At 58.9% G+C, this 26,004-nt stretch overlaps 1 protein-coding gene across 1 annotated transcript; it reads right to left on the bottom strand.

The window, feature by feature from the left end:
* Positions 1–398: 398 nt before the first annotated feature.
* OC90 (otoconin 90) lies at positions 399–19,350 on the bottom strand (the record flags this gene model as incomplete). The annotated part of the gene is made up of 12 exons (XM_079796297.1): positions 399–1,339; positions 3,729–3,835; positions 4,370–4,541; positions 5,430–5,606; positions 8,128–8,202; positions 9,140–9,190; positions 10,065–10,193; positions 11,912–12,024; positions 13,539–13,713; positions 15,445–15,501; positions 16,686–16,751; positions 19,305–19,350. 12 exons carry the CDS (start codon positions 19,348–19,350, stop codon positions 1,041–1,043), a joined length of 1,467 nt encoding a protein of 488 aa, XP_079652423.1. The 3' UTR covers positions 399–1,040.
* Positions 19,351–26,004: the final 6,654 nt, after the last annotated feature.

Genomic DNA, 26,004 nt, shown 5'->3' with positions numbered 1-26,004 from the left:
GTTTCTGGATTGCGTGTGCCTGATGCGGAGCAGTTTCCAAGGGGCCCCACGCCTCATCAGAGAAGTGCCGGGCCAGCAGGTAGGAGGTGTGGCGGGCCTTGTCAGACCCCACCGCCCAGTGTGGCGGGTCAGAGCCTCGGGACCTGGGTGTCACCGCAGTGTCTGGAGCAAGAGGTGGACCAGATGGCGTGGAGCTGGCAAAAGCCGTCCAGCGTGGCACCACCTCGTCTGATACTTAAGGACGGGACTAAGTGTGGAAGCATGAGGCTATCATTTCACATAACCCCGTGTTGCTTAATGGGTCAGTGAAGGGGTTTTAAAGATGGGATGCCTTTTGCCTGGTACAGAATAAATCTCAACTAGTCGGTGGGTGGGTGGGTGGGTCTAGTTCAGTTTTTTACAGACTCTGTGGTATCAAGAGTGGCATTTCATTCCTGACCTTCCAGCCACTGGGATAAACCCTCATTTGTGAAAACAAGTCCAGGACCAAGACGGGTGAGTGGCGATTCTTCATCGTGGGGCGGAGGGAGACATGTGCCCGCTCCTAGTAACTAGAATGCGGGTGTGTTTTCAGGGCCCGGACCAAAAGCGCTGTCTGTCACCTCAGCCCTTGGCCGAGTCCATCGCTGGTGAGTTATTGATGACTCATAGGTGATCTCATAAGACTGGCTGACTACATACACTCCCTTCTGTTTTTAATAGAAGAAAATTAGCTTCCAGTGATTAGGGAACAGACTCTTCCCCCCTCCCCACCCCCATTGTCTCCTCTCACCTTTGCAGTCTACTAGTGTTCATGCACCAGTATCTACATTTCTTAAAAACACAACCAGGGGAGCAAAAGCACTGATTGGATATTTATTGCGCCTCCGTCTGAGCTGCAGGAAGTGTGGCGCCGCACCTGCCTGCCTCCTGCAGGGGCGCTCCCAGGTGAGCGGAGGGACCAGGCCCTCTCCCCCCGGCCTCTGCTCAGGGGAAGACCGCGAGGCGGCTCAGGCCCCCGGCGCCCGGGAGCAGGTGTGCCTGTCATTTTCTCTGGGGCTCTATCTGGGGCCAGGTTGTGGCCTGGCCCCCACGGGACCAAGTGACCTCCCCAGAAATCTCCTGGTTCTCAGGTGTGCGGTGGGGGGCAGGGCCTCCTCGCTGTTCTCCTCGGAGCTGGAGCCCAGGGAGGCCGCCGAAAGCGCTCCCTGCCCTCCGTCCTCGCAGGGGCGCTGGGGGCCCTGGCACTCTGGGCTGCCCGACGACTTGAGGCTCTGGTTAAAGAAGGCCGACGCCATGCACTCGGCCGCCGTCTGCTCACAGGCACAGAGCAGCTTCTCGCACAGGCTCTGGCCCACACCTGCGAGGCGAGAACAGGAGCAGCCTGAGCCACGGAGCGGGAGCCCCCAGTGGCCTCCGCCCCCTCTTGAGCCTCTAGCGTCCAGCACGCACTGATGCCGCCCCTGGACATGCTCTCGCTTTCTCCTGATGGACTCCCACTTGGTCACGAGTCCCCTTGGCGTCGCTGTTCCAGAAGCTCCCTGGAGGCCCTAGGGAAAGCCCGCGTCTCCCCTGCAGTGGCTCCCACCTGTGGCTCTGGCACAACAGAACTTCTCTCTCTGCTAGTATGTTTGTTGGCCTGGCCTGGCCACCCTACCACATCGCTTGCTGAGGACGTGGGCGGACAGCACCCGTGAGACTCAGGAAGACACGTGTTTCCGGGTGCTTAGCCACAGGCCTCCTGCACAGACTCCCCTGGTACCTGCAGCTTCAAAGACGTCTGGCCCGTTGCATTTGTTCATCTCATCCTGCCATGAAGGACCCACCACCAGATCCACCGGCTTTTCTCATCACACCAACCCTCCAAGTCTCAGACACTGGCCTTCCCATCAGCCCGGGCACACGTGTCATTTCGGCAGCAGGGGGAGAAGAGGAGCAGAGTGGACACACGCAAGCCTGCTTCCTGGAGCCCTCGGCCCTTCCGCCCAATCCCAGTGTCGGGACGGCACAGAGCAGGCTCCAGGTGCCCTCCCATCACCTGCCCCCTGCACCAGGTATGGGCACTGAGCTCAAAGGTTTGGGACCAGATCCCTGAAGCTCTGGGGGAGTTTGAGCTGCACATGCAGTGTTCCTGGATTCTGAGAGCCTTCAGCTGGGCACGTGAGACCTCACGGTGTGGTTGCATATCACGACAATAGTTCTCTGATCTGTCACCCATGGGCTCTCAACCCATCCTCCGCCCCTGGTCCGCCTTAGGACAGAATGTCAGTGTTTCGGTCTGCGTTCCTGATCTGGTACCTGTTATCTCCCGCCTCACCTTCCCCCTCAGCAGTCTCCCCACCCTCTCTCTCTGCTGGCCAGACAGAACCACATGCTGACCCTATGCTGCCAAGAGTCCCCAAAATGCCTCGGTTTTCCTTTCTCTTTTCTTGGAACATCCACACCAGCAAGGCCTTCGGAAACCTGAGCTCTCACCTCCCTGCTCTGATTTCTCCCATCCTCACTGCAGACTCCGCAGGCCCCACCTCCTGTTAGCAGTGTGACATGAGATGAGGGAGTCACTGCCTTGTCTCTCTCCCCTCCGGGCTCTGAGGGACTTGAGGCAGGGATCCTGCATGCTCGCTGTGTCCCAGTTCCCAAGGAAGGGTTGCTGGGTAAGTAGAAAATTGAAGGGAGGGAGCTCCCGGGAAGTGAGAGGCACGCATGACTACAAGGAGGTGCATGCAGAGGAAGGAGGGGGAGGGGACTGACGGCCCCCAGAGGCTTCCCCAGGAAAATGCAGAGGAGAACCAGCCCTCGCCCAGCTCTTGTGAAATGCAAGAGGAGCAGTTCCTTTTCAGCTGCAAAGCACCTGGGAAATGCATCCAGTCATGGGGATGAGGAAATGGAGCCAGAGAATGTGACAGGCCAGTGCTGACACCTCGCTCTGCTGTAAGAGTGATGCCCGGGGGGTGGCAGTTTCCAGCCATCCCACCTGAGGCCCTGACCACCACAGAGGAGCCCCAGCCTCCAGGAGAGAGAGGAGCTGCAGCCTACCTGGCCCTTCAGCCAGGGACACCGTCCTGACGGGGCCCCTCGGAAGATGTCAGCGGGAGAGGGCTCTGCTGCTTGGGGAAGAGCCCGCTGGCCTGGGGGAGACTCGGCTCGAGGTCCGAGGCAGTGGGTCCTACGTCCCAACCAGCCCAGCACTGACTGCCTCTGTGACCTTGGACCTCGGCCCCGCCTCTGCGACCTGGGAGCCAGCCTCCTGGTGCTCTGGCCTGGACGGTTGTGAGGATGAACTCGCGCACAGCAGGAGCTTGGGGCAGACGGCACGCGGTGAGCACGCAGTGCGCACGGGCTTTGTAACGTGCCAGCCCTGTGCCCTAGGCGCCGACGTCACCTCTGAACTGGAGTCCCCTCCGTGGACTAGGGCAGTGGTCGGCAAACTCATCAGTCAACAGAGCCAAATATCAACAGGACAACGATTGAAATTTCTTTGAGAGCCAAATTTTTTAATCTTTTTCTAACGCCACTTCTTCCAAATAGACTCGCCCAGGCCGTGGTATTTTGTGGAAGAGCCACACTCAAGGGGCCAAAGAGCTGCAGTTTGCCGACCACTGGACTAGGGGGTCTAACATGTGCCTCACAGGGAAGACGTGTTAGGTCCGTGATGGATGAAGAAGTGCTGGGAGAGCGTCTGCACCCGAGTGTGGTCATGGTGCTGCGCTGGGTGAAAGGATGACCCACTGGGAGGCCCACAAACTCACACTTGGGGGTACCGTCCGCGCACACCACCGGCGGCCGAGGAAGCCTCCCGCGCCGGCAGCCCAGCCTCCCCACCTGCTGCAGGCAGCAGTGGTGGGACCAGCAGCACCTACGACCGAGGAGAAGCCGTCACTGCCCGGCTCCCAGCTGCCCGGGAACCCCCGGGCCTGCTCCTCCCGCACCCCTACCCAGTGCGCGGAGCCCGGGCCTCCCTTCCGTGTGCACGGCTGGTTCCTGCACGCCAAGCGCACTCATGTGCTGGCTCAGGCTGCGCACTGCACAAGACTCTAAAGTGAAAATCCAGTTCCCAGAATGCAAACGTTGAGCTACTTTCAGCGTGGCCTCTGGCCGAGCACATCAGTGAGACCCCACCCTCTGTCGCTCATCACAAATGTCTGCAGCGTGACCCCCCTCAGGTGGCTGGTCTGTCGGGCTCTGCCCCTTCGTGGGTGGATGACCTCCGATGAGGCTGAGCCTCAGCTGCTCACCCGGAAAATGGGCCCCTGACGTAACGAGCCACCCGAGTGAGGTAAGGCAGGCAGCAAGCTCTCTGTGGACCTCGAGTGACGCCCAGGTGAGGAGGGCTCTCGCCTCCCCCTGCAGGCAGCACCGGCGCCACCGCCGGCCACCCTCGCGCACCTACCTGTCCAGCGCGTCCCTGGGTTTCCCTCGTCCTTCTTGCCCACAGTAGCAGCCGTAAGATTCAAACTCCTCGGGGCACCGGGCGGTCAGGCAGAAGAGCATCTGCCCCAGCTGCGGCATCGCCCGTGTGTCCTCCCCCGCTCCCAGGTGCGGGACAGCGGGCCCGTCACAGGCTGGTGAGACAGGAGGACTCGGGCAGCCGGGAGTGCCAGCGCGGCCTTCCCAGGAGGGCTCCACGTGGCCGCAGCTGTGCCAGGAGTCTGCGTCCTCCGCCCCCTCCCCACTCCGGGACACTGTCCTGTGCCCAGGCCCTGTCTGGGATGGTCGTCTTTCAGAGACATCTTTCTCACAGGCTCTGCTTGCCCAGGCTCCTTGCTACCCCCCCCCCCCCACCTCGGTGTGGGGGCTCGTCAGGGCTGCAGATGCTCTTTGGGCCGCATTTACTACTGAGCAGGACCCAGCACCCGGGCTCCTGGCTGTCCTCTGAGGCTGTCTGGCTTCGCAGGTCAGCACACCTGTGGGGCTTGTCTTTCACACCTTGGTTTTCTGTCTCTATTTCTGCATCTCTCTCTCCCCACCCTTCTCCCCCTCCTGTACTGTGCAAAACCCCACCTTCATAGTCTGGGTGGGAAGGACTAAGAAGACCCATCTCCCCTCTCCCCCACATGCAGCTCCTTGCACAGCCCTGCGTGGCTCACTGGAAGGCAGTACCAACGCCGCCTCTGGGTCCCGCTGCCCGTGGCTTGTGGGGGCGCAGGGCCTTCGGGATGCACCCGAGGGAGGAGAGCCAAGGCGGAGGACTACCAAGACCCAAGTGTTTTGTTCTTTCCAGGAAACCGTGGCATGGACGGTGCTGGTGAGCGCTGGGCCAGGGCCTGCCGTTTCCGGCTCTGCCCCCAGCCCCGGGTGCCTACCGGCCCGCGCACCCTCTCCCAGTCTCGTCTGCACCTTCCCGTCACAGTGACATGCCAAGGTCAGTGTGACACAGTGGCCTAGTTAACCGCCTAATCGAAGGCGCTCAAGGCTGGGAGGGGACAGGCTCCTGTCTGCCTGCTGCTCACCTTTCCCAGTCGTCTCCTCTGGACCACTTTTGACGGATGGCACGGCCAGCCCCAAAGATGTCATGCCGCCGGGGACCACGGTCACGCCTCCAGCTGTGGCAGCCATCTCTGCGGACCCTGAAAATGCACAACTTGACAGTCCATGTCCAAGAGGGGTCCGAGGAGAGATTTGCGGACGGGCACCAGGTCAGGGCCAAAGGCAGACAGATACTTGGGAACGAAGCACCAGACTGGGCTTGCAGACGTCAGAGCTGGATGACATCCGGTGGGTGAGAACCGCCACCCTCAGGCCTACCTTTGTGTCATATCCACGCTCATGCGCCAGCCCAGTGAAGTCCCATCACAGTGTCAACAAGTGAAGGGACAAGAATGATGGGGAAATTGACCCAGCGCATGGGCCACAATCACATCGGCAAGCAACACTGTTCACACCCTGAGCACGCTGCCACAGCTTCTGGCCACACTCGGCATTAAGTGTGCGTCTGCACCGGGCCGGCAAGGCCTGCTCCCTCACACAGGCTCCCTGGAACCGTCTGGGTCCCCTGTCTCAGGGTCAGTCAGCCCCACCTGCCCTCAGCTGGAGGCAGCCGGGTCTCCGTCCCACAGGCCACTCCTCCAGCCCAGTCTGGTCCAGACAAAGGAGCACCAGTGGCTGATCCCCCCCGTCTGCTGCCCAGCTCCGTGCCCAGCACCGGGTGAGGCCTGGGCATTGCTGTAGATACGCTTGGGGAGACTGGAAGACAGTATCTTCAGATATTAAAGTGCTCCCTTTGTAATGTGAGGTTGCAGCTGATGTGAATGGAAAATGAGATAGAGCTCTTTTTTGCAAGGCATCTCCTTAGCAGGTAAGTTTCCCTTTCTTTCTGTGAATGGATCAGCCTCTTAGTTTCATTTGTCTACTCCTTGGGGCTCTACAGGTAAACTGGCTCCCTGACTTCTTCCACATGGAGTTTGGTGTCCTTTCTCAGGCTCTTTGGGGCACACCTGATCTAATATGGGGGCAGCAACTGGTCAAAGGCGGGAGCAGCTGAGCGTGCTTACCTGGAGGGGTGGTGGTCCTCGCGGCTTCCGTGCCTTCCTGGTCTTGGAGTGGTTCTGCTCCCAAGAGAGAGACAGGTAAGTGTCAGCCCCGGCCTGCCCCACCTGCTCCCAGAGGCAGCTCCCCCCACCCCACCCCCCGCCCCACCGGGCACCGGAGGCCGTGTGGTCGTGGCTCTGCCCCTGGCCACCTCCCGGGACAGCTGGTGTTGGTGGGGTCACTGCTGAGCCAAAAAGAGACCCCAGCTTCACCACCCACTCCCCCTCACACACACAGGCTTGCTGGAAACTCAACTGCAGGTGAGTCTGTTGAAACTTTTTTTTAAACAGGGAAAAATGTGGCAGAAGAATTGAGTCCCTTTGCTTGCTGTGTGGCCCCAGGAAGGCTGCTGAGCCTGCTTCTCTGTGAAATGAGTTTGTTGCTTTAACAATAGTCAAGCTCGCACTACGCTGCAGACCGAGTGATCGCGTTCCCCCGGGTCCCAGGTTGGCACCCTAGCCCCCAATGTGGTGGTGGTAGCAGGTGGGGCCATTGGGGGTGACTAGGTCATGAGGGTGGGGTCCTTGTGAATAGGATGAGAGCCCTGTGAGGGCACAGCAGGAAGACGGCCTCACCAGACACCGATCTGCTGGTGCCTCCACCTCGGACTTGCAGCCTCCAGAACTATGAGAAATACACCTCTTGTTTCTAAGCCACCAGTCCATGGCATTTTGTTACAGCAGCCTGAGCGGCTAGGCTTACTGTACACCAGGTTCAGCACTAAGTGCTTTGCTCAGATTAACTTCCTAACAACCCCATGAGTTAGTACAATGATGAGAAAGGTCACTTGCTCAAGGTCACAAGGCTAGAAAGTGGCAGAATGCAAATCCAGTCACCTGCTAACGGTGACCCTGTGAACCCCTTTGCTAGGCTACGGTTTCACTGCTGGCTGAACCACGAAGAACCAGAGGTGGTCGCTCCTCCCAACACGCTCTGGAAAGGAAGGAGCTGCCTGAAACTCTGTGTCCGAGGTCAGGGTTATGAAGGTGTGATGAGACCATCAGGCTTGGACGTGCGCTGATGGGGACTCAGAGGAGTTCTGCACTGGGCCAGGTGGTTCCCTTCGAAGGCCGGGTGCCCAGACTCCGAGGGAAAGGGATCCACACTGTACCCCGGGCAGACGGCTCCACCTCTTGGAGCTTTTCCTTTACCTGGAAAATGGGGGTGAAAATGGGCTCCCAGAACCTCAACAATGTCTCCGCCCTGTAACCATTCTCAGTAATGAGTAAATAGTCATTATCAGTGATTTATACTTAGTAATAAAGTGTCCATGGTCATTAATCATAAGCCAAGTAAATGTTAGGACAGCTTCCTCCATCTTAGTATTTCTTGGCTTAGTATTTTAGGTAAGGGGCTGTTCTCCGTGAGTCACTGTCAGGGAATGGGAAGAAAACAAGTCTTAGCCTCAAGTCTAGGGTTAGAGACCAGAACAAATCACTTGCTGGGTGACTTGGAACTTTTAACCCCCAGAGCCTCAGTTTCCTGTATGATCTGCAACGGGTTATAATGATTCCCTCTGGGCTCTATCAAAAAGTGGCCACCGACCTGAGCACGAGTATTTATTTGGGGGGCATTTCTCCAGGTGATTCTATGCTGTCCTCTGAAGGCCCCTCTGCTTACTTGTCCTGGAGAGAGGGGTCAGCTGACTTGTCCTGGGGAGCGTGGTCAGCTGGTCAGCTCTGGAATCAGCAGACACTGTGAAGAGAAAACAACCAGTTATCAGTCAGCTCATTGGTGCTCCATTCTGTTCCCATTCAGTGGATGAGGGGCCAGATGGGAGTCAGTCCTGTGTTCAGGCAAAGAAACCAGCAAATGGAGAAAGAGCCGGTATTGGCCCTAATGGATCAAGTCCTGGAGGAAAGGCAGCCTAAGGGGGAGTTGATTCCAGAAGTAAGGAAAGACCCACCGGAGGCCTCGAATCCCAGCCCTGCCACTCAGCTGTGTCCTGGACACCTTCCTTCTCCATCGCAACATGAAGGTTATAGCAGTTACTTCATAAAGTTGTGTGAGCACTAAGGGTATTAGACATTTCAAGCAAGCTGTCTAGTGTCCTGCATGTGATTTGATGGTATGTGCTGATTTTTAAAGTTCCACTAGAATTTCTAGAAGAAGATGCCAGCCCAGAATCTTCCCACCCTCTCTGTCATGCAATCCTCTGCCATCCTGAAGTCAGGTATAATCATCTCTTTCCAGGGGTTGGCAAACTAGGGGTTGGCCCTTGACCTGTTTTTGTAAATAAAGTTTTATTGGCATACAGCCACAGCCATGCAGTGATGGATTGTCTACGGCTGCTTTCCTGCTACAGTGGCAGAGTTGAATCGCTGTAGCAGAGAACCTGTATCGAAAACGTTTACTACCTGGCTCTTTACCGAAAGTTTGCCGAACCCTGCTCTATGCAAAGGTGCCGAGGTTGCACCATGCTCCCAAAGTCACACAGCTGAAAGCGGGAGAGGCAGGATTCAATCCCACATCTGCCCGAATCCAACACGTCACGCTTCATCGCGTGATGGTGACCACACTTCCTCACGCGCTGTCCCACCTGTTCCCATTCTGAGGGGGGTCATTGCAGCAAGTAGTCCAGTACTGCAGTGGAAATGGGGGCATTGGGGCGCAGCCTGGCCCTCTGACTCACCTTCCCCTGAGAGGGCCACCAGGCTGGCGTCTGTGGGCTCCACAGGTTCCGCTGAAAAAGAGCCCCAGCGGCAATGAGTGACGGACACAGTGTCCACACCACCTCCCAGGGTCTCAGCCCAGAACGGGCTGGGTGGGGACTGCGGGGCCCAGGGAGGAGGGGCTGTGCGGGTGCTGCCGGAGAAGGGCTGCTCCCCCGCCTGAGGGTCCCCCGCCTCCTACACCTCCCAGAACGCAGGGTGCCAGCCAGGCCCCAGCTCAGAGGGACTCCAGAGGCTCTGGGTTCTGGAGAGGGTGACACTGGAGCACAGGCTGTGACAAGGAAAGGGCTGCCGAGCCCGAAGGCCTGGCTGTGGAGTGTGGTGTCCTGACCCGAGAAGACTGTTCTAAGTGGAGGCAGGTGCAGAGAAAAAAGACCGCTGGGCTCGGGAGACCTGGAGATGCAACACACATGCCCCTGCCTACACACATGCACACACTATATCACATGTGTACACCCAGAAATCCACCATCCACACCCACACCAGCTCCCTCTTAACCAAGCACTGCAGGACTGTTTCTGAGAGACCCAGCTCAGGAAACGAGGGACGCTCTGTGGGGGTGCACCCTGAACTTCCCACCCCCGGGCACCCATGCTGTTGGGGCTGGGAGAGCGTTGGAACTTTAGTGAACATGTAACAGGTGCCTCCATCGGCTCCATCAGTCGTCTGGGCCCTCAAGTCCAAGGAGCAGCCGCCTCCCTCGGAGGCCTGACCTGGGCAGGAGGCTCGTCAGCTCCTGCCTGCGGGTGGTCTCTGCAGAGGAACCCTTCGGAGCAGCGGGTGGGGAACGTGAGGTGCTGGGCTTGGCACCTGAAGACACGGCACCCACACCAGCTCCTGGCCCACCGCCAGCCCACCACGGACGCAGGGCCAGGCGCTTCCTACCCGCAGGCGGCGCCAGGCAGAAGGCGGTGTCCAGCAGGTTCAGGGAGGAGTTGATGGTGGACTGGGCCAGGCACTCGATGGCCGCCTTGTCGCAGGTGCACAGCAGGTGCTCGCAAGGGTCCCTGGACTCTGCACAGACCAAGGGCAGAGCCCCTTGGAGTCCCAAGAGGCAATGCAGACGCCAAGGCTGAGCTCCGACCTGCCCGCCCAAACCCCGCGCCCCCTGCAGGTGTCCTCCGTCTCCTTGGGGTGTGGGTCCAGTCTGGGCCCACGCACCCTCCTTCACTCACACCCCAGCCATCGGGCCATCTGATGGGCTCTGCTTCCCACGAAACTTTAGAGTCGGCCCACGTCTCCCCATCTCCGCCTCCCTATCCTGGGCCACCCCCCGCCTCTTCCACGGGTTACATGGGTGGCCTGCTGACCCCTCTCCCTGCCTCTGCCCGGCTGGGCGTCTATTCTCACAGGAGCCAAGACAATTCTTTGAAAACTCAGGTCACACCATCACCACGTCTGTGCTTGTGTTCAGACCCTCCCAACTCAAAGTCAAAGCCATGGATCCCGCTCCCTCTCCGACCTCTCCTGCCTCACCCCAGTTCTGACTCACTGGCCTCCATTCCTCAAGCACCAGGCCCCTCGAGCCTCAGGGTCCAGGTGCTGCATTGTCCACCCGCACGGCTCTTCTCCCGGATGCGCCTCGCCTGTCTGTGCTCAGCTGTCACCTTCTCGCCACCTTCCTACTTCAATAGGTGCCCCCACCCCAGCCTCCCATGCCTTTCCCTGACTCCGTATCCTCCACGTCTCTTGTCACTGTCTAATGGCGATATCATTTGTTTTCGGTATTTTCAGAGCCTGACAACCATGATAAAATTCCAGAATGTCAGGATGTCCCCAATACCTACACACTTGTCTTGGACTTGGGTAGGTGCTTAGCTCCTATCTCTTGAATGAATAAATGAGTGATGAATGAATGAGTGAGTGAATGATGAATGAATGAATGAGTGAATGATGAATGAATGAATGAGTGAATGGTGAATGAATGAGTGAATGAGTGATGAATGAATGAGTGAGTGAATGCTTTCAGTGCTCACTGTGTGCCTCTCTCCCATCCTGGACGTTCCTTACTCCAGCTCGCCCATGCCAACACCTGGACTGTGGAGCCAGCCTCGCCTGGACCCAAACCCTGGCTCTGCCACTTGGCACTGATGTGACTCTGAACGAGTTACTCCATTTCTCTGCGCTCCCCTCCGGTCTGAGAGCTGGGGACAGCGACCCCGTGTGACAGGTTCTTTAGAAGATGGGGTTGCTGTGAACGAAGCGAGTGGCACCAGGGAGGCACCCGAAAAGGGCGGCTCCGAGATACACCGCCAACGCGCCTGCCCCTCTGCCCTCCGTGCCTGGGCCTGCGCTGCTGCTGCCCAGAGACTGAAGTAAAGTGCCCGGGTGCCCCAGCGAGCAGGGGGGCCGCTGATGCAGCACCCACCCCGGCCTCTCACCCGGCAGTTCCTCCCTCCTCACCCACCGCTGCGTCCTTACCGTCCAGCAGGCACCTGCTAACTCCCCATAAGTCTCCGAGGCAGAGTGTCTCCTCCCTCACTTGCGGCTCAGAGGAGGCAATAATCACCCCACTGATGCTCAGGCAGCAAACTGCCCTTCCCAGGTTCCCTGGGTCGCAACACGTGAAAATGGTAAATCAAATAACCTGCTGACTAGCTGTGTGTCAACTCAGAAAGCACGCACTGCACACCCACTGTGCAAGGTACAGATGCCACAGAGCCTGGGCCTGTCCAGACGGGGACCTCCGAACGGTCCTCTCCACCCTGCCCCCGGCACCTGGAGATGCTCACCACACGTGATCTTCTTGCTGACGCAGTTGACATCTGTGCTGACCTTGGTGGCGTCTTGGATACAGTCCATTTCAGCAGCCTCCTCGTGGCACCTGCGGTGCTGGAAGCAGCAGCTGGGGGTGGGGGAGGGTCAGGAGGGAGTGAGGGGGCAGGGGCAGGAGGGAGGCAGGCAGCCTGCCATCACCCCGTGCCTCCCGATGGTTCCAGCGGGGTCTGTGTCAGACACTCGGGTGCTCACACACACACACACACACAATACTGGAAGTATGTTGCCTGTGCAGCAGGTGCTGCTCTCATCAGGAGCCTTTACGTTTGTGAGGACTGAGACGTGGGCTCTGTAATTTGCCAAGGTCAAGGCTGATCACCGCCTGGCTGAGACTCAGTGTGGTCGGGTGGCACCGGCACACAACATAAGGATTTGGGGGATTCAAGAAACATCCATAGGGATCCCACCATGCGTCAGGCCCTCAGTAAGCGGCAGCAGTTATTTCTGCAATCGGCCCAGCGTGCAAGTTCAAGGTGGCAGTAGCCCGCCCTCCAGGAGCCCGGAACCCCGTCCCCGTCAGCTGACTGTGTAAGTAATTGGAGCTGAGCGTGACCCAGAATCCTGCCGGTCTCTCGCCCTCGTGCTTTGATCAGCCTTTCTGGGCCGGAGACAGTGATGAATTACTGCTTCGCTTCTTTGACTTCTAGGTTTGCGGGGTGTTAATCATTAAAGGAAGCGCCAAGGGAGGCCCCGAAAGGAACGTGTTCCCAGAAATGGCCCAGGCACCATGCCGGGCAGAACCAGCCTCCCGCTCCTGGAAGTCGGGGGGCAGCTCCCGGGGTCGGCCCGCTCCTGGTCCCGCAACGGGAAACTGCCTTTTGGGCCAGGTGACCTACACCCTCTCGGAGATTTGAAGATGGAGCAGGTCTGTGTTTTAATTCCAAAGCCGTTAGTCCTTGTCGATCAAGGACATACCGCTTTCTAATCAATTCATTTCTCATCTCTGAAAAGCAATGGGAAGTTGACCACCTCGTCATCGCTTAATTTATGAGCTCCACGTGCCAGGGGCTGCGGGCACAAATAAACGTGCCTGAGCAGACCCTCCCCCTCGCGGGCACTTCTACTCCCTCCCTATCCCCGCGAAGCTGTCACCTCTCCGAGGCGGGGGGGGGGGGGGGGGGGGGGGGGGGCGTCTGCTTATGTTAAGCACAGAGGTCATGGGTGGTGTTCGCTACATGTCTGTGGCCAGGACTCTCATGAATTAAAAGGGTTCTCACGTTCTATGCGGGAGAGCCCCTGGGCGGCTGGTTAAACCCAGGCTCCCGGTTCCAGCTCGGGGGGGCCCCGTCGGCAGGGCGGGTGGGCCACTGGGCTCTGCCTGTGAGCAAGCAGCCAGGTGGCTCTGGAGCAGGGGACCCACACGATGAGAAACGAAAGGAAAGGTTTGCCTATCGGGCCTGACACAGGCTCTTGATGACGCCCTCGGACGCGAGCGGGTCACAGATGAACTGCAACGTGAAGATGAGGAAGGCAGTCTCCCCGCGGTGAGTCCCAGAACCCAGACACCGCCTGACCCATCCAGGGAGCTGTCTGAGTGTGCGCTCGGCCACGTCCCAGCCGGGCCGCCCGGCTCCTGCTCACCTGTCAGACTCGTCCACGGGCAGCCCTTCCATCTCGAACCGGCAGGCGCAGCCGTAGTCTTCCAGGTCTCGGGGGCAGAGGCCCGCCACGCAGCGCAGGCCGCTCACGAACTGCAGCAGCGCCGGGAAGTTGGTGAAGACGGCCTGCAGCCAGGTGAAGTGGGAGCCCAGGCAGTCTGCGGGGAGAGCAGGGCGGGCGCGTCCAGGGGGAGCCGCCCGGGCCGCCTGCAGCTTGCACCCACAGTGTCTCCTCAACCTACGAGCACCAGTGTGGACCCAGCACTGTGGTCGGCTTTAAAGCGAAGCAGGCGGAGAAGCCGGGGCCCTGTTGGTGCCCACCTCGCAGCCACTATCCCTTCTTCCTCGCCAGCAGAACAGCCTTCTCCCCCTGTCCCTGCAAGGTCACATGATCACTCTCAGCTGGCCGTGGGCATCCCAGGCTTCCAAGGTGGGCTAGGGCTGAGCATGGAGCCCCGATCTGGCCCAAACAACGTCAGGGAAGTCTGTTAGAGGCTTGGGTTGTGGGCTCCATCCCAAGTGGGGGGCGTGCAGGAGGCAGCTGATCAATGACTCTCTCATCATTGATGTGATTGATGTTTCTATCTCTCCCTCTCCCTCTTGGAAATCAATAAAAATAATTATTTTTTAAAATGCTTTTGCAAACAAAACTGGCAAGAAAACGGTGTCCAGGGTTTTGGCTCTAAACCTCATGCCCACCCCCTCTCCACTCTGGCATTCTGACCGCAGGACCGTTAAGGGCTAAGCGGGGTGATCCCACCGCACTGAAGTGCAGGGGTCGCACCAGGGAGCTGCAGGGGGAGGGGGGCGCGGGGGGGGGGCATCTAGAGTTGCCCATAAGGACCAGTTCCACCCAACTGTTCCAGCTGCCTCCTACCTCACTGAGTCGCCCTCCCCGTGTTTCATTTCCACACGCCCTCATCATAGACATGAAGAAATATAACACCCTCAACAATGAAGATACATTGAAAGAAGCATGAAGAAATGATTCTATGCTGATGGAAAAAGCCACTCTAAGATTGTGTGGCCCAGAGGTGTGGCTCAGTGGTTGAGCATCGACCCAGGAACCAGGACGTCCATCACAGGTTCGATTCCCAATCAGGGCACGCGCCTGGGTTTCGGGCTTGATACCCAGTAGGGGGCGTGCAGGAAGCAGCCAATCAATGATTCTCTCTCATCATTGATGTTTCTCTCTCTCCCTCACCCTTTTTCTCTAAAAATAAATAAAAGCATGAAAAAAGAAAAAAGATGGGTGTGTGTTCACATAAACTTATTTAACAGCGTACAGGGTGCCTGCGCTCAGTCGCATGCACCGGCAGGCGCAGCCTCATGCCCAGCGCTAACCCAGCAGCACTCAGCATCTCTGCTCGTGTCCACCACGGTGTCATCTGAAGTTTTAGTAATTTTAGTGATCAGTGATCGGAACCACTGCGATGATTGACAGCTGCTTGATAGCTGTGTTGCTGAAAAATGGAATACTAGACGCCCTTTGCACTCCTCAGGACTCACGTCTTGTTGGTTGGGGAGGGAAGATGAGATGACTTGGGAGGAGGGGACTCAGCTCGGGACCGAGGAGGATGCCCAGCCGTGTGACCTTGGACAAGTCACTGAAATTCCTTAGACTCAGTTTCCTCTCCTGTAAAACGGGCCCACCTTCGCCTTCTGGCCAGGCTGGGTCAGGACTGACCTCTGAAGCTCCTCTGAGGCACCCGCAGGACAGGGGCCACCTCCCCGCTCCGCACCTGGTCCCACCGCGTGGAGCTGCTGGGAGCCGTGGGAGCCCCAAGGGCGGAGACCAAGGTCATTTCCTTAGATTTCCACACACACGTGTGCTCTGACACCTGGGGCGGGGCGGGGAGGGGTGAGAAGCCACTTCAGATGGAACTTACCGAAAATTTCGGTCGCACTCTCCACATTTTTGAACATCCCATCGAAGAATGTGGCATCTGAGTGGAAGGAAGAGAAAAAAGAGGATGGAGCCGTGGTTTCTCCCGGTCCCTGTCCGGGCCCTGGGTGAAGAGGAGCTAAAACTCTTTCTTCCTCTAAAGATTTGACCTTGGGCTAACTTCTAGTAACACGGGTTGTCATGGAGACCTGATGAGATGAAAGGGGACCTCTGTTACTAGGCAACACGGCTCAATGATTTAACAACAACAACAACAAAAGGCCCCTGGATGGTAGGGTGGACCCAGACTGGCGGGAAGGATGGATGGACTGACTCCTGCACCAGGCATGTCCCTCTGGGCAGCCTAGCAGTGGGAGCCAGGCAGCCGTCAGGGGAGGCACGGACTCCTGTGGAGAGGGAAGCTTCTAGGCGGAGGGTCCCGGGCTGCTCCACCTGCGCCCAGGCCCCGCCCCAAGCCACCCCCGGGCTCCTGGACGTGCTGCCCTGCCGGGCCTGCTGCCTCACCGCTTCCCGGCCGCGACCCTCCTGAGGGCCAGTGTGGCCTGGGCGTGTGAAGGTCTACCTCACCCCTCCCGGTGGGCATGGCGCTGCCCATGGGGACCATGCCGTGAGGAGGGAGGCTGTGGTCATGGGCTCTGGGTGGGGCTAATCACTTCGATTGAGGGGATCGCACACCACAACCCGGGGACTCGGGCCACCTTCCCTCCTGCAAGATGGGAGTGAGCCTCCTGTTCAGCTAGCATCAGCCAGCTCTCTGCACTCCTCCTCAGCGAGGGCCACAGGAGTACCCCCTGAGAAGTCATCACCCAGGAAAAGGACACGTGTGGGTCCTCACCTGGGAACGTATGGACCCTCCGGTCCCCGTGAGGATCATCTCCCGATGGTTCTGCTCCAGGGAGACCCGAGCTCAATTGGAAGCTAAAACAGTTACCCTCTAACCCTCTGGCTACACCATGACTTCTTCCTCCTGGTTTGCCCTCAGCAGACACTTGTCTTCCCATGGGAACCTGCTTTGAGCTTTGTCTCAAAGGAGGGACGGATGGCGGGTCAGACCCCAGGGCTGCTGCTGAGGGGGAGGCTCTCGCATCTCACTGACTCCCTTCGCCTGCCATCGTCCCAGCAGCAAGTGGCCTCAGGCGTGCTCATCAGGGTCATGTTCTCTGCCAAGACCCCCGGCAACTTCCTACCCGCTAGGCTCCCAGGGGGAGTTCAAGGAATACTTACTGAGGTTTTTGGAGAGTCCTGGGGGCAGCTCGTGCGGACGGTGGGGGGTGTCCAGAGGGTGGCTCCCTGATGAGGAGGAGAGGGGGGTGGTATGAACGTGCCCCAGCCCGCTGGCTGGCGAAGGCCGGGGTGGCAGCCAGGATGCACGCAAACCCAATCCGGTGCATATTTCCCTAGCGCCTGCCGGGGGCTGGGGGGCTGGGGGTCTGCGGTGGCGCTTGAAGGAAATAAAGCAGATTTCCCAGCAGGAGGGGCTGGGGACTTCAGTTCCATGTGAGACCCTATCCCAGAGCCCATGGGATTGCTGGGGTGCGTTTGGCCCCACTGCCTCAGAAACCATTAGAGAGCATTAGCCGCCAACAGCAAGAATACTCCACAGCAACTGTGAAATGCTGCCGGCTCGCCCACGTGGCTCAGTGATTGAGCCTCGGCCTATGCACCAGGAGGTCACCGGTTTGCTTCCCAGGCAGGGCACATGCCCAGGTTGTGGGCTCGATCCCCAGTGGGGGTTGTGCAGGAGGCAGTCAATTAATGATTCTCTCTCATCATGGATCTCTCTCTCTCATTTTTCTCTCTCACTCTCTCCCTTCCTCTCTGAAATCAATAAAAATATATTTTTAAAAAATATTGCCAGCTCCTTGACAATTCCTTCACTGGCATTCCTTTGTGCAGCTGGTCATGAGGACCCTGTTCCGGAGGGTGGAGGGGACCCTGTTACTGACATGTGCTAACAGGGATGCTGGCCCCCTGCACGCACGCTCCTTCCTGCGTTCAGGTTATCGGCGCCCACACATCTTCATTAGCAGCCTGGAAAGTCACCCTGGATTTCAAACTGCTTATCTCAGGGACTGGACTGGCGCACGCACTCAGGGCAGATCCCCCTGCCTCACTCTCACTACCTGAGGGAGGAAGGCCCCAGGAACATGAGGAAGTTCACCAGAATGATGCTCCCGATTCAGCAAAAGGTGGCCCTGAGCGACGGTGACTCGCATTCGGACGGTTCCTGGCTTCCTTCTGCACACATCACCCCAGCCGCCCTCTGCCCATGCTGTGAGGCAGGTATTATCATCATCAGCATTTTATAGACAACTAGAGGCCCTGTACATGAATTCTGTGCAGGGGAGGGGGTGTCTCTCAACCCGGCCTGCGCCCTCTCGAAATTCGGGACCCCTCGGGTAGGGTCCCTAGGCCTGGCCGGTGATCAGGGCCTATCAGGGCTTTCCTTCCCCCAGCTGCCGGCAGCTGGCCCCAACCCCACTGTTGCCACTGCTTGCCATCTGTGTGGCGCTGTCCTCCCCTCCCCTCCACCGGTTACCCCCCTCTGTGAGCGACAGGCGTGGGGTGCGATCGCTTGGCTGGCCTGGGCCTCCCTCTGTGGGGAGATTGCTGGCCAGTCCCGCACACCCACTACAGCATCGCTGGCCGGTGGCCTGGGCCTCCCTCTGTCGGGCGATCATGGGGCGATGGTGGGGCTCCCCCGACCCATCGCATCACACCCGCCTTGGCTGGCCTGGCACCAGTGCGTGTCATAGCATGCTCATCCGGAAGGTCGTCCGGACGGTCCTTCTGCTGGTCGGTCGTTCGGTCGATTTGCATATTACGCTTTTATTATAGATGAGACCGAGACCCATTGACCACTGGCTGTCCTCGATCTGGCCCCTGCTTCGCTCCGCCCAACCATCTCCTACTTGAACCAGCACCTTCTCTTGGCGGTTGGTCCTCTCCGCCCTAGAAAGAAGGTCTGGGGTGGAGTCCAGGAGGGTGTGGACCTGAGGGAAGACTTTGAGTCTTGCGTAGAGGTTATGCTGTAGTTCCAACTGACAAGCTTCTGGGTAGCAAGCAAACCTCTTGTACCGTCCACTAACTTGGGTCGTGGCCAAGATAAAGGATCAGTGATGTCTGTGGATCCCCCTGCCTCACTCTCACTGCCTTAGAGGGGAGGGTGTGTTGGTCCCGAGCTTTCCTGAAGGTGAGAACGGACAGAGAACAAGGCCCAGATAAAGACCGACCTCAGTGACGACAGTGCCCGACCCGCCGTGGGAGGGAAGAGTGGGCTGGGGTGCTGAGAGCTACACAAACATGCGGACGAGAAAGAACATTATACGGCACCGAAGACGCAGAGTCAAAACCAAGACTCCAATGGAGCTGCTGTTACCCCAGCTGCCAAGAAGTGAACTTCGATGACCAGGTTTGGTGGCAGGGGACGCAAGGTTAGAACGGGGGGGAGGGTGTGTGTGCAAGTTTCCACCTTTACACTGGCCAAACCTACAAAAGTGGGGATGACGGGGTGCAAGGCCGCTCCAAGGACAGCAGCCAAACGGGACAGCGGGCCTTGAGCACAGGGGCGAGGGGGAGGGTGCTGCCGGTGGAGAGAAGACCGCCCACCGGCCCCCTCGCCTGTGCTGCCGGGCTCCCACCTCATCTCCATGCCGCAGGCACCAGCTCAGGAGATGAGCTGCACCAACCCGACAGCTTCTCATTCATGTTCGCTCGCCATCACTCGTTAGGCGAGGGGGTGACGTGGGCAGCAGATCAGAGGCAGTTTGAGGATCCGTCCCAGTGACCAGGTGAAGTAATCACACTCTAAGCAGGAAGGCGGCATAAGATACCAACACTCACCCGCACCCGGGGCCATCAGCAAGCCGAGGAGGAGAAGCGCAGCCATCGTGGGAGCCCCGGACGGACTGAGGCAGGACAGGAGCAGCCTCCTGGGAGAGAGGCCAGCAGGGTATGAGAGTCTGCTTCCAGAAACCCCCGGAATAAGAGCCCACGGGAGCCCTGTCCCACGAGGCAGTGAGGGCAAAGGAGAAAGCCTGAAAGGCGTCTGGTCCCATGAAGCTTTGCCCCTAACACACACTCTGCCACCAAAGAGACTCAGGCTACCCATCTGTAAAATGGATGCTCCTTGAGGAAACATCTCGTTCATTCATTCGTTCATTCCGCGGTCGCTCGTTGTGTGTCAGGCAGGGGGCAGGGACCCTGGCACGCAGGGTGAGGATAACACGCCTCACCTGTGCCGTGTTTACAGGCCGCTGGCCAGGGAGGCAGCCGAGCAGGGCTCCGCTCTGACGGGGGCCCGTTGAATGGTACGTGACCCGCACGTGACGATGCACAGCCTTCCTATTCCTGTTCCACAGGCCTGCGCCTTCCTCCAGCGTCCCCCGACGGGCAGAAATTTGGCCGTGGCGTGATGGCGCTGCCTGCCAGCAAATTATGCTCCCTCTTGCTTCCTGGCCTTGGTTGTGAGCGATTTGAACGCTTTGTTGCTGTCCCAGGGGTCAGAGGGCTGTGTCTCAGGGCTGCCATGGGGGGCAAGGGGCAAGGTGGGCAGGATCCAGGACCCCCTCCCACCCCATGTCGATCACAGCTGCCCAGTGCTCAGGTCAGCAGTTAACCCCGTAGGCACTGCCTGCGCTCAAGCAGGGCAGCCAGGCGTTTCCCAGGGAGGAAACCCTGACCAGAGGGGCTTTGATTTTAACTCCCTGGGGGCGTTACTCCTTAAAGAATGCCAGATGGGGGGCGCGTGAGCATGGCTATTCTGCGTTAGAGCGTGCTTTTAGGACCAAGTGTGATGATAAGACAGTGTGATCATGTGATCATGTGATCATGTGGCACACGCGGGCTGCTGGGGACGGCCGTGCATGTGGCACACTGGGCCCAAGTGAGGCTCCGAGCCAGCAGGTAGGGGCTGAAACGCGGCCTGTGCTCCGCTCTCAGCCCGCCCCCTGCAGGGCTGCACACCCGGGGGGGGGGGGGGGGGGCGGGGGGCGCTGCCTCCTGTTTGTCCTCCCGGAGGCAAAGGCTGCCCCTGTCCCCAAGGCCCTGCATAGGTGCCTGGGGCTGAGGTGGGCCACTCTACCTGGAGGCGGGCTTGGTACTGAGGAAGGTGTGTCAGAGGAGAAGGCATTTGTGGGCTGTGGGATCACTGCTCTGGGAGCCTACCCCAGGGCCCAGCACGGCCTGGGCTGTAAACAAATGTGGGCTGCATGAATGCAAAAGGGTAAGATGTCCCTGGCCAGTGTGGCTCAGGGGTTGAGCATTGACCTATGGACCAGGAGGTTGTGGTTCAATTCCCAGTCAGGGCACATGCCCGGGTTGTGGGCTCCATCTCCAGTGTGGGGCATGCGGGAGGCAGCCAAGCAATGATTCTTTCATCATTGATGTTTCTATCTCTCTCTCCCTTCCTCTTGGAAATCAATATATATTTTAAAAGGGTAAGATGTGCCAAAACCGGTTTGGCTCAGTGGATAGAGTGTCGGCCTACGGACTAAAAGGTCCCGGGTTCAATTCCGGTCAAGGGCATGTACCTTGGTTGTGGGCACAGGGGATGTGCAGGAGGCAGCTGATCAATGTTTCTCTCTCATCGATGTTTCTAACTCTCTATCCCTCTCCCTTCCTCTCTGTAAAAAATCAATAAAATATATTTTTTTAAAAATAAAAAAGGGTAAGATGTGAGTTCTTTGGGATCCCCGCTCAGCTCAAGCATTCTCTAATATTCTGGTTATGATCTGCTCTTGTTCACACATAATGCTCTCATAACCTGTGTAGCCACACAAATCCTTAGAGCAGGTTAACCTGGAGGTTAGACAGGCTCTCTGCTCTGAGAGTCAGCTCTGAGTGACTCCTTGTCACAGCCCTGAGCCCAGACTGAAAATTAAGGGTAGGCCTGGGGCGTCTCCAGATGGAAAGCCCGTGGGCGAGCGGCTTGGTGGCATTCCACAGGACCCCATTGAAGTCACAGCCACCCGACTGGGCTGATGTCACACCCGGCACTTGCTAAGTCGGGTTTTTATCGTCCACAGTGAGAGCAGCCAGAATGTCCGAGCTGGAAGGGGCCCTAGAATCATCTAGTCCCGTGGTCGGCAAACTGCGGCTCGCGAGCCACATGCGGCTCTTTGGCCCCTTGAGTGTGGCTCTTCCACAAAATACCACGGCCTGGGCGAGTCTATTTTGAAGAAGTGGCGTTAGAAGAAGTTTAAGTTTAAAAAATGTGGCTCTCAAAAGAAATTTCAATCGTTGTACTGTTGATATTTGGCTCCGTTGACTAATGAGTTTGCCGACCACTGGGCTAGTCCAAACCCTCATTTCACAGACGGGATCGCCGGGTTCAGGGATGGGCAGTGGATGGTAGAAATGTCGCACGCCCCAGGCCCACTGCTCATTCTGATGATGGCACCTGCCTATCAGCTTGTTGTGAGGCCATTCACAACGGAGCCTGGGGGAGAGAAACGGCTGAACGCATGGCAACACCCAACAACCGCTGTGTCGGCCACGGTCAAGGCCCAGTGAACAGCGGCTCTTACACAAAGGCCCCGGTTCCCGTGTGAGTCCAAGCCCGCTCGCTGAGGGGGCGCCGTTTAGGGGGTGGATGTTGGAGCTTTTCCCACGTGAGCTCATTTCAGGGCACGTTCCCGGGGTGGTCCCGATGCCCAGGGGAGACAGGCGGGGTGACGGCCACTGGGATGGCACATACTTGACTGGAGTTTCTGCGTTTCCTTATCAGAATGCAGGTGAGCGAAGGGGCCTCATCGCGGGCATCACCCGCCCAGCTCTAGGGCGTCCTTTCTAACGGGGCCCAGGAGGGCGAGTGGGAGCTGGAGGTCCAGCGCAGGTGAGCGCCGGAGGGTGAGGATGCTCTGGGGGCGGATGTGGCCATGGGCACGCCACGGTGTGGATGCACGAATGCCGCTGAGCTGCACCCTCAGGCGGACACGGCCCATGTGATGTTCGGTCCACTTTCCCACAATCAGGAACAAGTAGCTTTAGGGCCTATTTCTTTGAACAGCCCCTTTCTCTCACGGGGTTCCTCTTCCTGTGGGTGCCCCACCCAGCATCCCCCAGGTGCCAGCTGGGGACTCTGACACGGGCCTCACTTCCTAGGCGGGGACCGAGGCTCCCCTGCGGGGCCCACGGCGCCCCAGACGCAGGATGCACACTGAGGCCAGCCCATGCACGTGACTCCCCCAAATTGCCCCGCCGGACCCCAAATCCAAAGTAAACAGCCGGGTCCTGAGGCCCCGGACATGTCGGTATTTGTGACACCTGCTCGGCAGGCCCGCGGCACACCCCCGGCTGAGCTAAGGAAAGGGGAAGCCCAGCAGTGGTGAGAGAGCCCTGATCGGGGACAGGCACACTAGGATCCGGGGGGACACGGCCAGGGCTGCCCCCTCCTGGGCACCCAGCACCCAGCACCCCCTGGAGGCCTGTGCCCACCTGGAGGGAAGATGCCTTTCCTATTTGCACAGGAAGCCGCTGGGCTGCCCGTGGCCCTGGCGGGGGGGGGGGGGGGGGAGAGAGCGGGTGGGAGTGCTGCCCAGGGGACTGAGGGGCCCAGGCCTCAGCTTGGTCTGCACACCCCGGAGCCCCGGCTCCCACGCCGTCTCCCAGGACCCGAGGCCGCAGCGTGGGGAGGCCCAGAGCGGGGCTGTCCGCTGGGCACCCCCTGGTGCGGCTTAGGCTCTGCCTTCACTGGGCGCCCTGGGCCGGGGTGGAAGCTGCCCGCAGCTCGTTCGATGGCGGTGAAATGCCCACGTGGCGGTTCCTCATGGGCATTGGGAGGGTTAAGGGTAAGGTGACCAGATCGTCCCGCTTTTGGCGGGACAGTCCCGATTTTTAACAATTTGTCCCGCGTCCCACGGCGTTTAAAAAAAAGTCCCACTGAAACCAGTTTGGCTCAGTGGATAGAGCGTCAGCCTGCGGACTCAAGGGTCCCAGGTTCGATTCCGGTCAAGGGCATGTACCTTGGTTGTGGGCACATCCCCAGTAGGGGGTGTGCAAGAGGCAGCTGATCGATGTTTCTAACTCTCTATCCCTCTCTCTTCCTCTCTGTAAAAATTCAATAAAATATATTTTAAAAAAAATAAAAAATTTAAAAAAGTCCCTATTTTTGGAAAGAGAAAGATCTGGTCACCTTAGTTAAGGGCTAATCCTTGTACATGCGGCGCCTGCCTGGCGCAGCGGGAGCGGGGGAGGCCGGCCGTGAAGCACGATTACCTTCGGGCACCAGGTGCCGGGGGAGGGATTGCAGGGCCCTCACTGATGGTTCCCCAGTGGATTCAGCTGGTGGTGAATCCATCGGCCCTGTCTGAGCCTCAGTCCCCGCCTAGGAAGTGAGGCCTGTGTTAGAGGCCCCAGCTGGCGCCTGGGGGCATTGCAGCTCCTCGGACAAGGGCTGGGGCACCCTGGGTTGCTGGCTACACCCTGGAGCAGTGTCGGGTCTCAGACACCCCTGGGAGCAGCCGCTCCCCGCCGCCCCCCCCCCCCCCCCCCCGTCTTTATCCATTCCTCCACTTCTCTCCCTCTCTCCTTCCCTCTCTCTTTTCCTCTCTCCCGACTCCCTTTTCTTTTTTCACCCAGTTCTACCTTTATTCTCCCTCCCCCACCCTCCCTGCCTCCCGCCTTGGCCCCCGCCCCATCAGGAGAAGGGGTGCCTACCCTGCAGGTCCCCTGGGACGAAGCTGGATGAACGCTCCTTGCAGCTTTGAACAAGCTGGGAACGAGCCCTTTATATGCCCAGGAAAGACCTGGGTCATGTGACCCTCCCCTCTCATCAAGAGGCCAGCCTCCATGAGTGGCAGGTGGGCTGCCTCGGAGGGGCTCTGGCAGGTGCAGGCTCTGGGAGAGGCCTGTCCTGAGCCTCAGGGAGACCCAGGCTCTAATTAGAGAACAAAGGCTCCCTGTTCTGCACCCCCACACCTCAAAGGCTGGGAGGCCGGGATTGTGCCTCGGGGTCGGCAGGGGACTCTGGGGGATGAGAGATGGGTGACCTGGGGGGTGAGAGATGGCTGAAAGTCCTGGCTCTCCTGTGAGGAAGAGGCCGGCTTTGTTGGTCTAGCTAATCCTTCAGCAAGATCTCGATGATTCTTCTCATTCGTTCCTGGCCTCGGGCTGGGAATTGGATGCCTCTCTCCTGTAGGGATTTTCTCCTAAGCTATGGAGCAGGGCAGGAGGGGGCTGTGTCCCCAGGCTTCCCCGGGCGCAGCCGGGCTTGGTCTCGGATTACCTGTGGGCCATGGAGCGTCCCTGCTCAGTCTCGGCTCCTGGTCCATCCTATGGGGACAGTCCCACTAGGATGGAGAGTGAGGTGAGCCAGGCACAGTGTGGGGCGGCAGTGGGCTCGTTCCCTCAGTCCCTCCTCTCCTCTCCTCTCCTCTCCTCTCCTCTCTCCTCTCTCCTCTCTCCTCTCTCCTCTCTCCTCTCTCCTCTCTCCTCTCTCCTCTCTCCTCTCTCCTCTCTCCTCTCTCCTCTCTCCTCTCCTTTCTGCTCCATGGCCCTCGGGAATGTGTCCTTCCCGAGTTTAATGAGGAGAGCACACGTGTCGCGAGTGCATCGCATCCCACAATCAGGTGTGCTCGCGGGAGTCTGGCCCTGCACCCCCACAGCAGGTGCAGCCTAAGCTCCATCTCACAGACAGGACAACGGTGACCTCCGGCTGAGGCTGCGAACCTGAGCTGTTCGGTCGGTCTGCTGGCCTCCTAGGGACCCAGGGCTCGCCCAGCAGCGACACTGGGGAGAGTCGAACCTTTTGAGCCCCCTGAATGGTTTCTTGAAGAATTCCCTGTCCCTCCCCCTCCCCTCTCCCCACACTTTGGGCCAAAGGGGTTTTGCTGTGGGGCTTCGGCCTTTTCCTTCTGTGTTGGTGGAACAGGTGAGAGTAAAGGTGCCACAAGGACTCAGAGGGAAGGGCTGCCGCTGAGAGTTCCAGTGGCAGATGGCACCAGGATAGCGCCCGCCTTCTCACGCACAGGAAGCCACAGCGCAGCGCACCTGTGCAGACACAGGCAGGCACGTGCACACACCCAGAACTCACACAGGGACCGAGAAACACACCTCCCTCCCCCACCCCCCCGCCCAACACCCCCATCTCCTGCTCCCTCTTCCCCACCCCTCCTCCCTCCCTCTCCTCTCTAGCTCATTTGGCTCTTCTTTGGGGCAGGAATGGAATGGACAGAAAAGCACCTGCACCTTTGTCCCCAGGAAGAACCCCGTTTAATGGTGTCACACGTGTACCTGCTAAGCCTCCTTCCACAGGGACCATGACCGCCCCGTGTCCTTTACCTCATCAGCGGCGCGCTGGTGGCCACATACACACAGCACCCCGAGACCGCATTGCTCTAGCATCCCCCAATCAGAACGCATTCAGCTCAGGGCGGGGCAGCTCCCCCTTAAACTCTGGGAGACCGGGGGCTCCAGGCTCGGAATGAATTGCTGCAAAGCATCATGGAAGTTTCTGGAGCAGAGTGACCAGGTTTCTGTGACCTGGGGCAGCAGGAGGGCTGGTGGGACTGCATTCACCTTGAGGCTTCTGATGGGCGCTCCC

Source organism: Cnephaeus nilssonii, assembly GCF_951640355.1.
Source record: "Cnephaeus nilssonii genome assembly, chromosome: 18".
Classification (NCBI taxonomy): Eukaryota; Metazoa; Chordata; class Mammalia; order Chiroptera; family Vespertilionidae; genus Cnephaeus; species Cnephaeus nilssonii.
The sequence above is the reverse complement of the archived record's forward strand: the minus strand, read 5'-3'. Positions and strand labels throughout refer to the sequence as shown.